Here is a 13,970-nt window from a genome sequence, read left to right as displayed (position 1 = left end):
TTCAATCAAATCGGCTGAATGCCTGCTCTAGTTGGAAACCCATTGCGGCACATCAGGACAAACCTTCAAATGCCTTCCCGCACTGACAGTCCACAATACATTGTAGTCTACATTGCACTATGGAGAACCTACAGTTGATTTTATAAAATTATTTTTTATATATAATCTCTAGCATTAAATTTTAAAATGCAAAAGTCAAATATCATGCTTCAATTGTGCTCTAAACATAAGAATTCATTTCTAATGCGCCTCTGTCCTATCAAAGAACATACTGTTGATTTTACGTATATGCTAGGCCTTTCTGCTTTTGTGGTGATAATGGATTGAATTTAAGTTTCAAATGAAAAAGTCAAGTATCATGGTACAAATGTGCTTTAAATAAACATTTGACAATACTATTTTAAAATTGGGTATGACAAACTAACGACAATACTATTTTAAAATGAAGTATGACAAACTAACGAAAATACTATTTTAAAATTAAGTATGAAAAACTAACGAAAATACTATTTTAAAATTAAGTATGACAAACTAACGACAATACTATTTTTAAATTAAGTATGAAAAACTAACGAAAATACTATTTTAAAATTAAGTATGAAAAACTAACGAAAATACTATTTTAAAATTAAGTATGACAAACTTACGACAATACTATTTTAAAATTAAATATGACAAAACAACGACAATACTGTTTTAAAATTAAAGTATGACAAACTAACGACAATACTATTTTAAAATTAAAGTATGACAAACTAACGACAATACTATTTTAAAATTAAAGTATGACAAACTAACGACAATACTATTTTAAAATTATGTATGAAAATTAACGACAATGCTATTTTAAAATTAAGCATGACAAATTAACGACAATACTATTTTAAAATTAAATATGACAAAACAGCGACAATACTATTTTAAAATTAAGTATAACAAACTAACGAAAATACTATTTTAAATTAAAGTATGACAAACGACAATACTATTTTAAAATTAAGTATGACAAAACAACGACAATACTATCCTAAAATTTTATATGACAAACTAACGACAATACTATTTTAAAACAAAATATAACAAAACAACGACAATACTATTTTAAAACAAAATATAACAAAACAACGACAATATTATTTTAAAATTATGTATGACAAACTAACGACAATACTATTTTAAAATTAATTATGACAAACTAACGACAATACTATTTTAAAATAAAGTATGTAAAAACAACGACAATACTATTTTAAAATTAAATATGACAAACTAACGACAATACTATTTTAAAATTAAATATGACAAACTAACGACAATACTATTTTAAAATTAAGTATGACAAACTAACGACAATACTATTTTAAAATTACGTATGACAAACTAGCGACAATACTATTTTAAAATTAAGTATGACAAACTAACGAAAATACTATTTTAAAATTAGGTATGACAAAACAACGACAATACTATTTTAAAATTAAGTCTGAGAAACAAACGACAATACTATTTTAAAATTATGTATGACAAACAAACGACCATACTATTTTAAAATTATGTATGACAAACAAACGACAATACTATTTTAAAATTAAGTATGACAAACTAACGAAAATACTATTTTAAAATAAAGTATGTCAAAACAACGACAATACTATTTTAAAATTAGGTACGACAAACTAACGAAAATACTATTTTAAAATTATGTATGACAAACTAACGAAAATACTATTTTAAAATTAAGTATGACAAACTAACGACAATACTATTTTAAAATTAGGTATGACAAAACAACGACAATACTATTTTAAAATTAAGTCTGAGAAACAAACGACAATACTATTTTAAAATTATGTATGACAAGCAAACGACCATACTATTTTAAAATTATGTATGACAAACTAACGACAATACTATTTTAAAATGAAGTATGACAAACTAACGACAATACTATTTTAAAATTAAGTATGACAAACTAACGACAATACTATTTTAAAATTATGTATGACAAATTAACGACAATACTATTTTAAAATTAGGTACGACAAACTAACGACAATACTATTTTAAAATTAGGTATGACAAACTAACGACAATACTATTTTAAAATTAAGTCTGACAAACTAACGACAATACTATTTTAAAATTAGGTATGACAAACTAGCGACAATACTATTTTAAAATTAAGTATGCCAAACTAACGAAAATACTATTTTAAAATTAGGTATGACAAAACAACGACAATACTATTTTAAAATTAAGTCTGAGAAACAAACGACAATACTATTTTAAAATTATGTATGACAAACAAACGACCATACTATTTTAAAATTATGTATGACAAACTAACGACAATACTATTTTAAAATTAAGTATGACAAACTAACGAAAATACTATTTTAAAATTATGTATGACAAAACAACGACAATACTATTTTAAAATTATGTATGACAAACTAACGACAATACTATTTTAAAATTAGGTACGACAAACTAACGAAAATACAATTTTAAAATTATGTATGACATACTAACGACAATACTATTTTAAAATTAAATATGACAAACTAACGACAATACTATTTTAAAATTAGGTATGACAAACTAACGACAATACTACATTAAAACTAAGTCTGACAAACTAACGACAATACTATTTTAAAATTAGGTATGACAAACTAGTGACAATACTATTTTAAAATTAAGTATGACAAACTAACGAAAATACTATTTTAAAATTAGGTATGACAAAACAACGACAATACTATTTTAAAATTAAGTCTGAGAAACAAACGACAATACTATTTTAAAATTATGTATGACAAACAAACGACCATACTATTTTAAAATTATGTATGACAAACTAACGACAATACTATTTTAAAATTATGTATGACAAACTAACGACAATACTATTTTAAAATTAAGTATAACAAACTAACGACAATACTATTTTAAAATTATGTATGACAAACTAACGACAATACTATTTTAAAATTATGTATGGCAAACAAACGACAATACTATTTTCAAATTAGGTACGACAAACTAACGAAAATACAATTTTAAAATTATGTATGACATACTAACGACAATATTATTTTAAAATTAAATATGACAAACTAACGACAGTACTATTTTAAAATTTGGTATGACAAACTAACGACAATACTATTTTAAAATTAAGTCTGACAAACTAACGACAATACTATTTTAAAATTAGGTATGACAAACTAACAACAACAATACTATTTTAAAATTAGGTATGACAAACTAACGAAAATAATATTTTAAAATTAGGTATGACAAAACAGCGACAATACTATTTTAAAATTAGGTATGACAGATCAACGATAATACGATTTCAAATTCAAGCATAACAAACTAGTGAAAATGCTCGTATTTCAAACTGATCATATGGAATTGTGAGAACATCTTTAAATAAACTGTGGTTTTCATAAAATAAATATTTATATGCGAGACCATAGCATTCATAATCATCCATTTTGCCTTTCACACTGCAAACTATTAATCTACTTTCAGTCTGCTGGTATTAACGGTAGGTAATAATTGACATACCTTCCTAGGAGAGTAATTTTAGACACGGGGTCAGTTTTAACGGGGCAGATCTGCTGCCCAAAATAAGATATATCTAGATAAAAGTCAGGTAAAGAGATAGTGGAAGGAGTCAACAAGTCATAGTATAAACTAACTCATGAATCTCACTGCAGTCGTGTTCTTACGTCTGTCCTCTGGGATTTTTTTTTCTTCCTTTTTTATAATCTTTTGTTTTGTTTTTATTATTAAAATGTTCGCCTTTTATCTTTTTGCTTTTCCTCTGTTTTTGTAGGAAGCAAAATCCTCAACATCTCCATCTCTGTCAAGTGGAACAATATCATCACTCACAGATGCTGAGGATGAGCCAGCCATTTTGGAGATAGAAGTGATGCAGATGACAAAGCTGTAAATGATATTTAAAAAAAAAAAAAAAAGAAGAAAAACAAACAAAATGGAATAAAGCAAAACAAAACAAAACGTAAATGAAATAAAATTCAAGAAAAAAAGTTTTTTTTTTCCTTCGGTTTTTGGATTCCTAGACTAAACTGTAATTTCATCAGTGTGGCTAGACGCAGCCAGCGTATTCACGCCAAGATTCTGAACCGCAACTATGATAATTGTAGTTAGACATCTTACCTCCGCGCCAAACACACACACACACACACACACACACACACACACACACACGCACCCGTGTATATATATATATATATATATATATATATATATATATATATATATATATATATACATGATAAAATGTATGGTCCATACGAACTTTGTTAAAATTATATATGTTTTAGAACAGAACATTTTATTACTTATATGCCTAGCTAAGGCGAGTCTACTTTTGCTGGTCTTCTATGAATTGATTCTGCAGCAGATAAAGTTCAGCTTTGGCAATGTGGAATTCTAACTGAATATCCAAGAACAATGGATATGAAGAAAAGACAAAAAAAAAAAATGTGACAAAAATCACCTTGTCATGACTTGATAATCGAGTATAACTCTGAAATATTGTTTATAAAAAAATATGATTCTCTCAGAACATTTTGTTACCGGGTTTTCTTTTCTTTTTAATATGTGCATTGGTATGATTTTCTAAAATAGTATTTATAGCAGAGTAGATTGGAGTTGAATGTATGGTGCTGATCAGGGGAGCTCCTGTTATTAGAGAACTCGATGTAGATATGAAGAATAGGGCAATTGTGCATAGGTACAACATTTTTGGTTTTAGTTGGGATATTTAGACAGTGCATAGCAGGGGCAGACAAATGCAATTTTAAAACTGAATCGAATAGTTTTTTGGGGTTTTTTTCGTAAGAAAGTCAGAATTCTGAAATTTTTGAATACGTGTTTTTTGTTTTTTTTCTGTTGAGAAAGTTTTGTTTTTATGAATATAAAAAACTTATAGCAACACAAAATACAGTTTTTTTTATAACAAAATAGAGATTTATTTTTATTTTTAATAAAACATGAATATAAAGTTTTTGTAATACATTTCTGGAATATAAGAAACTGAGGCACTATTTTTGTTTTAAAAAACTTTATTTTGTATTATTATTAGTTTCTTATATTTATTTAAAAAAAAAAAAACACGCATTCAAAAATTTTGTTACAAAAAAATCTTTTCGATTTTTGATTCACTCTTAAAATTGCATTTATCTGCCCTTACTATGCACTCTCCAAAATTCCCAACTGAAAATCGTGAAAATTGTACTTACAAGTGCAGAGCAAAACTAGTAAGTTTTAATTGAAAGAAAAAAACAACAAACACCATGCCAGTTAATAGCAAGGATTTATGATAGATGTATGAGGGTAGACAGGGAAAGGAGTGCAGCTATGTGAGGAGTACACGAGTCTTGTGGGTAGACAGGGAAGGGGGGGGGTAAATGAAGCTGACCTAGAAGAGACCAAATAGAGAATCCTGACACCATCATCGGTAGACACGATCCAGACCAATCATTAATGATGGCCATAAAAAGTTCAATTTTACCGGTCTACAAAATCCAAAGATTGAATATCCTTCTTCCAAAAATGAAAGTAGAGATCCTCTAGGTGTATCAGAATTTTTGTAGGAATTTTTGACACCCCCAACACGAAACTGCGAATAAAATATAAAAAAAAAAACTCGTAATTTCTCTTTTAAAAGTGGTTTGTTTATTTTCTTTATGGATTATACTTCCAAAATAAACTATTAAAGTTGTTTTAAAAGCAATAGAAATATTTTTTTATTTTTTAAAAAACAGTAATGAATTTTACGAACTCAATATTTTTCAATTTTTAAACTTTAAAAATCTATCAAACTTTTTCTATTGATTCTATTTTTACGATATTTTCAGGGTCAATGTGAAATTTTATGTTCTTTCCAATAAACCGAATATAATATTTTAGACAAACGTTTTTTTTAATTCACGCCCCCCCCATTTTCAAGTGTCTATTAAAAAGTAAATAATTAATTTACTCACCAAAGTGTTATATATCACAAATTGAAGAGAAAAGGTCAATAAATAATATATTCAAATTTAAAACAAAAAAAATAGTGTTTTTTAGAAATTTACCTGTAAAGTTCGAAGTTTAAAACCTTTTTTTTAACCACATTGTTTGTTTTTTGTTTTTTAATGAAAGCTTGGTCCTTTCTCCTTTAATTGAAAAAAAAATTAAGGCTTGAATTACATTTTTCGAGTTGTTATAATCTTGGAAAGACAGGGGGTCGAATAATTCACGCCTCCCATTTTGAAATGTCTATTAAAAAATAAATAATTTATTTACTCACCAAAGTGTTATATATCACAAATTGAAGAGAAAAGGTCAATAAATAATATATTCAAATTTAAAACAAAAAAAGTAGTGTTTTTAGAAATTTACCTGTAAAGTCCGAAGTTTAAAACCTGTTTTAAAAAATACCACGTTCTTTGTTTTTTTTTTTTGTTTTTTTTTAATGAAACCTTGGTCCTTGCTCCTTTAATTGAAAAAAAATTAGGGCTTGAATTACATTTTTCGAGGAGTTATAAGCTTGGAAAGATGGAGTGGAATTATTCACTATTTTTCACGAAATTTCTGACACACCTAGAGATCCTCCATACCCTCAAACAACACGATGTGAACTTTTTTTCATTTTTTTAAGGTTGTTGTTAAAAATGCTTACTTGAAATCTGAAGATCCTACAAGACGTTTGTGAAAGATGCTATGATTAAATCACATGGTGTTTTCAGTTTTTTTGTTTGTTTTTTCCAATTCAAACTTGTTTACAATAACAATTTCTGTTGAAAGTCTACTTTACATGTTTGCACACACACACACACACACATTTAGGATAAAGATTAATAATTGTAAATTATAAATCAGTTTCAAAAGGAGAAACAAAACAAAATCAAATCGATTTTGTTTTGTTTCTTCTTTTGAAACTGAGTCATAATTTACAATTATTAATGATTATCCTAAATATTAATATAGCTCTAGGATAAATATACCGTATTATATATACACAGTACTATGAGCAATGTTCCTTTGATACAATAACTTAAACTTTGCTCTTCTAGACTTCCGGTCTTATTTCCCCTCTCCCCCTCCACCCTCTCTCTCTCTCTCTCTCTCTCTCTCTCTCTCTCTCTCTCTCTATATATATATATATATATATATATATATATATATATATATATTATTTTTAAAAACAGTAATCTACGGACACGCGTGTTTCGGAGCCCTACTCCTTTCAGCGTAGCTTGACTGTTGGTAGGATTCGAACCTTGGACCTTATGTATTTCAGTCCAGCGCCCTAATCCACTGGGCACTGCGCTATGTTGCCATAGACAATTTACTGTTTCGTTTTTTATCGTTCATCTGTTTAAGAGGAGTAGGGCTCCGAAACACCCGTGTCCGTAGATTACTGTTTTTAAAAATAATAAATAAATAAATAAATAATACGTCCAAATAAAATTGGGCGACTTTCTAAGAAAAACACCGGTTCTCCGAGGCGGAGACATAAACATTACTATCGTTTAAAAAATCAAAACAAAAACCACTTATATATATATATATATATATATATATATATATATATATATATATATATATATATATATATATATATATATATATATATATAGCTTTTTTATATTTAAGTTTCATTCAGAAAAATACAATTTTTCAAAACAAAATATTTATTATTATTTGAACAAAGAATAACATTCTAAGTAATTTCCTTAACCCATGGATTTTCGATGTTGGTTCTTCTCCTCAGAGGAAAAGTCATTAGCAAAATATTAAATTTGGTTCGAAATAATTTTGCTATTCAGCACATAATATAGAAAATATATTCAAGATTAAATCTTTTTAAGGGGCATAGAGAAAGAAAATAAGGGTATAAACAAAGAAAATATATGAGATTTTGGTATTCGAATGGACTGGTAGAATGGGATGATGTTAGATTCCAAATTGGTTGAAGAAACCCACATTGAAGGTGAATTCCAGTTCTTTTCGATATAGCATCCTGGGTATTTGTATATAAAGGAATATTAAAAAAAAAACTATGAATTTAATTTTGTTCTATGTAGTATATTGAGCTATTCTATTTTTTTTTTTTTTTTGGTTGTGATTGTCTTATATAAAAATATTACCTCGTAAAAATATTTTGTAAGACTTGATACGACAGGACTCAATAACCTGTGATCCTATTCACCTCGGTATTCTGATATCTATATTCATTCAAATATGGTTGAATGAAACGAGATGTAATAAATAAATAAATAAATAAATAAATAGATAAATAAATAAATAAAGACTAAAACGAAAATCACAATAGAAAGAAATTAGAATCTAAAAATCAAAATTGAATGACAACATCCCTACCAATAACGAATTCTACACTATACGACAGAATAAACATTCCACAAACCAATACAAGGAAACGTGCACACATACACGCACTACACACCCTCCCCCACATACAGACACACGTAGATACACTTATGTGACCAAGCATCAAGGCATCCCACACCTCCACGCAAGTAAGAAGAAAGATAAATAAAGAAAAGGAACAAAAAGGAAAACGTAAAAAGCAAAGAACAACAACATTCAGTGACCATGTGACCTCCAATAGACAAGAGAAGTGGAGAAATACACTCATAAAAAACATTTAGAAACATTTACAAATCTTCCCACCTCCTGGAAACATCTATGATCAAAATACTCAGCAAAAACGCTATTCTACATTTTAAATATTTTACATTTTAAATATTTTACAAACTTTCTGGAGAGGACGTTTTAAAGAACGTCCGAAATGCGTTAAAATTATTTCAAAAATTATTTCAATGACTTAAAAAAATTTATTGTAATGATCTAAATAATTAAAAAATTAAAAATTAAAATATAAAATAATAAATAAGTATGAAAAATTTAACAATTGTTGGTGATCCCATTCATTTAAATATACATTTTTCTCTCGTTGATATTTTTTAACTATATATATATATATATATATATATATATATATATATATATATAGTAGTCTGTCTGCAGCATATATAACAGAGCTAATTTATTTTCCCCTAAAAATAGCTTAAAATATAGCCATTAAAAGCTAAATCCATGGCAACAAAAGTGAGTACACCGCTTACGAAAAGTTGTCAATATTAACATACATGTCAACCCTCAATATTTTGTGTGACCACCATTATTATCTAAAACTGCTTTTATTTTCCTGGGCATGGAATTTACCAGAGATTCACATGTAGCCACGGGAATGCTCTTCCACTCTTCAATTACAACATTGCCGAGCTGGTGGATATTTGAGACTTTGCACACCTCCACCTTCTGCTTGAGGATGCCACAAAGATGTTCTATTGGGTTCAAGTCTGAAGACCTGCTTGGCCAGTTCATTACTTTTACCCTCAGCCTCTTCAGTAAAGCAGTGGTTGTCTTGGATGTGTGTTTTGGGTCATTGTCATACTGGAACACTGCTCTGCGACTTATTTTCTGGAGGGAGGGGATCATGCTCTGTTGCAGTATTTGACAGTACATGTTGGAGTTCATGTTTCCCTCAATGAAATGTAACTCTCCAATATTTGCAGCACTCATGCAGCCCCAGACTATGATATTCCTACCTATCATGCTTGACTGTAGGCATGACACACTTATCTTCGTACTCCTCAAATTGATGTGCATACTTGTCACCCCAGGAGGAAGCCTCTTCTGAAGACAAGACACAAGAAGCCTGCAAACAGTTTCCTGAAGACATGTCAACAAAGCCCATAGATTACTGGAACCATGTCCTATGGTCTGATGAGACGAAATTTAATTTTTTTGGTTCTCCTGGCCTTAAGCATGTGTGGCGGCGACCAGGTGTGGGGTACAAAGATAAATGTGTCATGCCTAGAGTCAAGCATGGTGGTGGAAATGTCATGGTCTACGTAACTAGTATATAAATAAATATAAAAAAAACTATGAATTTTGTTATGCTCTATGTAGTATACTGATCTATTCCTTTTTTGGCTGGGATTGTCTTATATAAAAATATAACCTCCCAAAAATATCCTATTCACCTCAGTATTCTGATATATGTGTGTGTGTGTGTGTGTGTGTATTAAGTGTTGAGAATTTTAGTATTGTTAAAATATTTCTAATGTCGGATGACTGTATGTTTTTATCATGGGATGTTAGGTGTTGTTTTATGGCGCTATTGTCAGCTAAATGATAAGTTTGTCATCGGGAGTGTGTTGTTGTGGTGCGGCCTATGTATGCGTTGTATGAATTTTTAGAGTGGGTTCGGAGACATTCTTCAAAGAGGCAAATAAATTCATACACTACATTAGTTTGGTTTAGTGTGGTGTTATTATTTTTATTGTTTTAAATTATTAAATTGGAGGTTTTAAATCAAGTATAATATATTATTAGTTTAATCTTTTGTTTCTGGCGTTATATACAACATGCCAGATGAAATAACAAAATATAAAAAACACTCGGCGAATTGAAAAGATATCCAGAAAAATCGGAAAAAAAAGAACTCTGTTGTGTTCAATCGGACGTGCTTGAATAATAGTTTGCTGCCAAAATATACAAACAAACACACACACACACACACATATATTTATAACAATCGTTGGTGACCTTACTTTATATATATATATATATATATATATATATATATATATATATATATATATATATATGAGTGGGGTCACCAACAATTTTTATGTTTTTTATATACTTGTTTTATTATTGGGTACGCAGGCTGCTTTGCAGGACCAAAAATAAGTGCCCATTACAGGGGGCAGGGCAACTGTAAAGCTGAATCCATTGTTTATGAAGCTACAAAAGCGGACCAATCTACAAACATACCTGAAAAATACATCGGAATGACACAAGGTTCATTTAAGCAAAGATATTATGCACATATGAGCTTCTTTAGACAAGAATTTAAAAAAAAAAAAGCCTTAGCAACCCGCGTGTGGGAGCTTAAAGAAAAGGGTATACCTTTTAACATCAAATGGAGAAAAATCGAACATAATCCAGCATACGTTTCAGAATTAAATCAATATTCACTTTGTAATGCGGAAAAATACCATATCCTACGGTCAATTCATGACCCAGAAATAAGATGTTTAAAATGTGAGGAGTGAATCCCTGAAAAATTGTATACACAGAAGGAAAGCACTCCTTATAAACTGGGACAGTAAAAAAGACAAAACCTGAATTTTAAAAAAAATTTGCATTTTTATTTTAAATTTTAAATTCTAATTTTGATTTCTTTTTAGTTTTGTAAATTTGAATTTAAATCGTATTTTTAATTTTTAAAAATCATACTTTATAAAATGTATTTTAAATTTATTTCATAAAGACATTATCAAAAAAAAAAAAGGAATACAATAGTAATGAGGTTAATATAGTAGAAATATCCCTTAGGCTTAAAAAGCATTCCCTCCAACCTTGAAATGTTTGAAATTTTAAAATGCATTTCTATATAATTAAATAGAAATTTAATTTGATATTGATATAAATATTAAGTTTTAAATTTAGAAGGTTAATTTTAAAATTAATTTTGGAGTTAATATTAAAGGTAATTTTTTTTTTTTAATTGAATTGAAATTAGACTTTAAATTTAATTACATCGCCCCATCTGATAAGTAAGGGGGGTTGTTTCACAAAACGAAAGTTGAACGTGAACTCGCAATGTATATATATGTTTCCACTTCCGGTTATAAAAGAGATGAGTATTGGCTGAAGAGAGCTCGGTATGGGCATCTAAAACGGTCTCTAATTATCAGGTTTGAAACCGACGGTACCGATGACTTATCTAATCTAAACTTTCTGTAAACAAAAAATAATACGCTTTTGTTTTCCTTAAAATAGAGCACTCTGCTGGAATCCTTCCCCCCCCAAAAAAAAAAATAAATAAAACTTATATATATACATATTGGATGGTTATGTACCGAGGCACTAAAAAATGTTATTACTGTTTTCAATTTTTAAATTGTTAATTTTTGGCTATTTAGCTCTTATATACAGTGCTTTCAGAATTTTTAGTCTTTTTATGTTTGGATCCATATGAATGATTTTCGTGTTTTCAACTAAGCTTTTTCTAAATTGCGAATGTGGGCAGCCATGTTATTTTAGGTGTTGACAAATTGATCTCGTATCTGAAAGGTGTAGGGTTAATCGTCTGGACAATGTACTTGTCATGTATCCAATGTAGCTATTGATGTTTCTATTGTTGGAGGTGTGTGTGTGTGTGTGTGTGTGTGTGTGTGTGCGCGCGTGCGCACACGCGTGTGTGTGTAATGAAATTATAGACAATATAAAATATAGTTATATATAACTTTATTTGTTAGTCCAATAAGGAAAAACATCAATGGAAAACGCCATTTATTTATAGGCATTTCAAAGCCTAATGCTTCTCATTAGAAAAGGAGAAGGGGTCTAGGTTACAGATATAGAGATTTGCGACATCTAACTTAGGGTACATCAGGAAAGAAATGTAAAATAAATATTAAAATAAAGAATAAAAAGATAAAGCATAGAAAGGAGATAGATTAAGTAGCGAACAAAAGGATGAAGGAAAGAAAAAAAAGAAAGAGTAGAGACATAGAGTGGCTTCTATATAAGTAGGGGGTCCGTTTGAAGCTAAAGGGGGGGTAGTAGTGAATAAGATGGGGTACATTCTAAAAGAGAACTACATAAAGGGGGTAGGGAGGAACAGAGGGTATTTATTTGCTCCCCCACCGAGCAAATTAGGCACAAGGCCAATTTTTGATGTGAGGAGTGAAGAGAGGGGGAAAGGAAAAAGGGGACCAGCTCCTGAGAGGTGGGAAATGGGAGCTGGTTAAAGGTCAGGTATGTGGGGTTGCCCCCACATCTGGTCTTTGCTTGCAGTATCTGTCGGAACAGATACTACACTTTGAGATATTAAATCCTTTATTCATGTTAAAAATACATTGAAAATCAACAATGAACAAAAAACTTAGGCACATGGCCAACTCAAAAGGGGGAGATTGTGGGGGTCGTTGGTCATCCTTGTCACTCCAGAACTAAACAAAATCAAAAGTTTCTCCCAGCTAGTATCTTTCACCATAATACCACATTCACCCTTTCATACTGGGGGACATCCTACTTAACTCCCAATTTTTAAAATATTTTTTATTGACGTGTAAAAACAAAAAAAGATAACAATAAAAATGGTACAATAATTCATTTGTGTCGAGGGCGGGGGGGGAAGGAGGGGGGATTAGTAGGACCCTCCCAACCCCGTCTAGTTGATAGACTGCCCGTTCCACTGGGTTTGTAAAAGGAACTTGGCTTCTGCGGGTCAGTCTCTAAGTGGGGATGCCCTCTAGATGGGGGTGAATGGAGAAAAGAAAATTTTGTGGGTAAGGAATGGGGGTTAGTTTGTATTTCTTTCTCTCCAAGATGAGTGAAATTTAAAGGAGGGAGTGAAAAAAAAAATTGCAAGAAAGAGAGGGTGGGGATCTTGGAGGCTTCTTAATCAGGGAGGGATGGAACACACATTCAGCTAGCTCAGAGGCTATTTGTTAAATTTTACTTTACGGAACTGCGCGGTCCACACCTAGGCTGGGAACACATATTCAAATTTGGCTCCTCTTCATACACACAGACTTGCTACATGTATCCATCTTCTGTCAAATGCCATGCGATGCAGCCTTCTTCTATCACATCTGATCTTCACCCGTAGTTGGTGTTTAAAGAAAGCAATCAGATCCTGATCAGAAAAAAACAACACCCCCCGGCAACCTTGCAGACGTGACGTCCAAATCACCATTCTCGCCACGACCAGGATTGTAACATAGACCATTTGTCTTTCCCGGTCCCACAGTGGCCTCACATTGTCCACGACATTGGATACAGTAATTGGGCGAGGATGCCCAGGATCGATGCGAGCCATCACCTCACTGACATACGAC

At 30.2% G+C, this 13,970-nt stretch overlaps 1 protein-coding gene across 4 annotated transcripts in view; it reads left to right on the top strand.

Moving 5' to 3' along the window:
• LOC145291281 (uncharacterized) overlaps positions 1-4,101 on the top strand; it is a 682,583-nt gene extending 678,482 nt beyond the window's left edge. For all 4 annotated transcript variants that reach the window (XM_080136928.1, XM_080136924.1, XM_080136927.1 and 1 more), the window contains one exon: positions 3,848-4,101. In XM_080136928.1, the coding sequence (XP_079993054.1) occupies positions 3,848-3,964 (117 nt within the window). In that variant the 3' untranslated portion in view covers positions 3,965-4,101. The remainder of the gene's footprint in view (positions 1-3,847) is intronic.
• The last annotated feature ends 9,869 nt before the right edge of the window (positions 4,102-13,970 follow it).

The sequence above is a fragment of the Euprymna scolopes genome, chromosome 12 (genome assembly GCF_053919585.1).
Source record: "Euprymna scolopes isolate OS-2025 chromosome 12, ASM5391958v1, whole genome shotgun sequence".
NCBI lineage: Eukaryota > Metazoa > Mollusca > Cephalopoda > Sepiida > Sepiolidae > Euprymna > Euprymna scolopes.
This window is presented reverse-complemented; position numbering and strand designations above follow the sequence as displayed.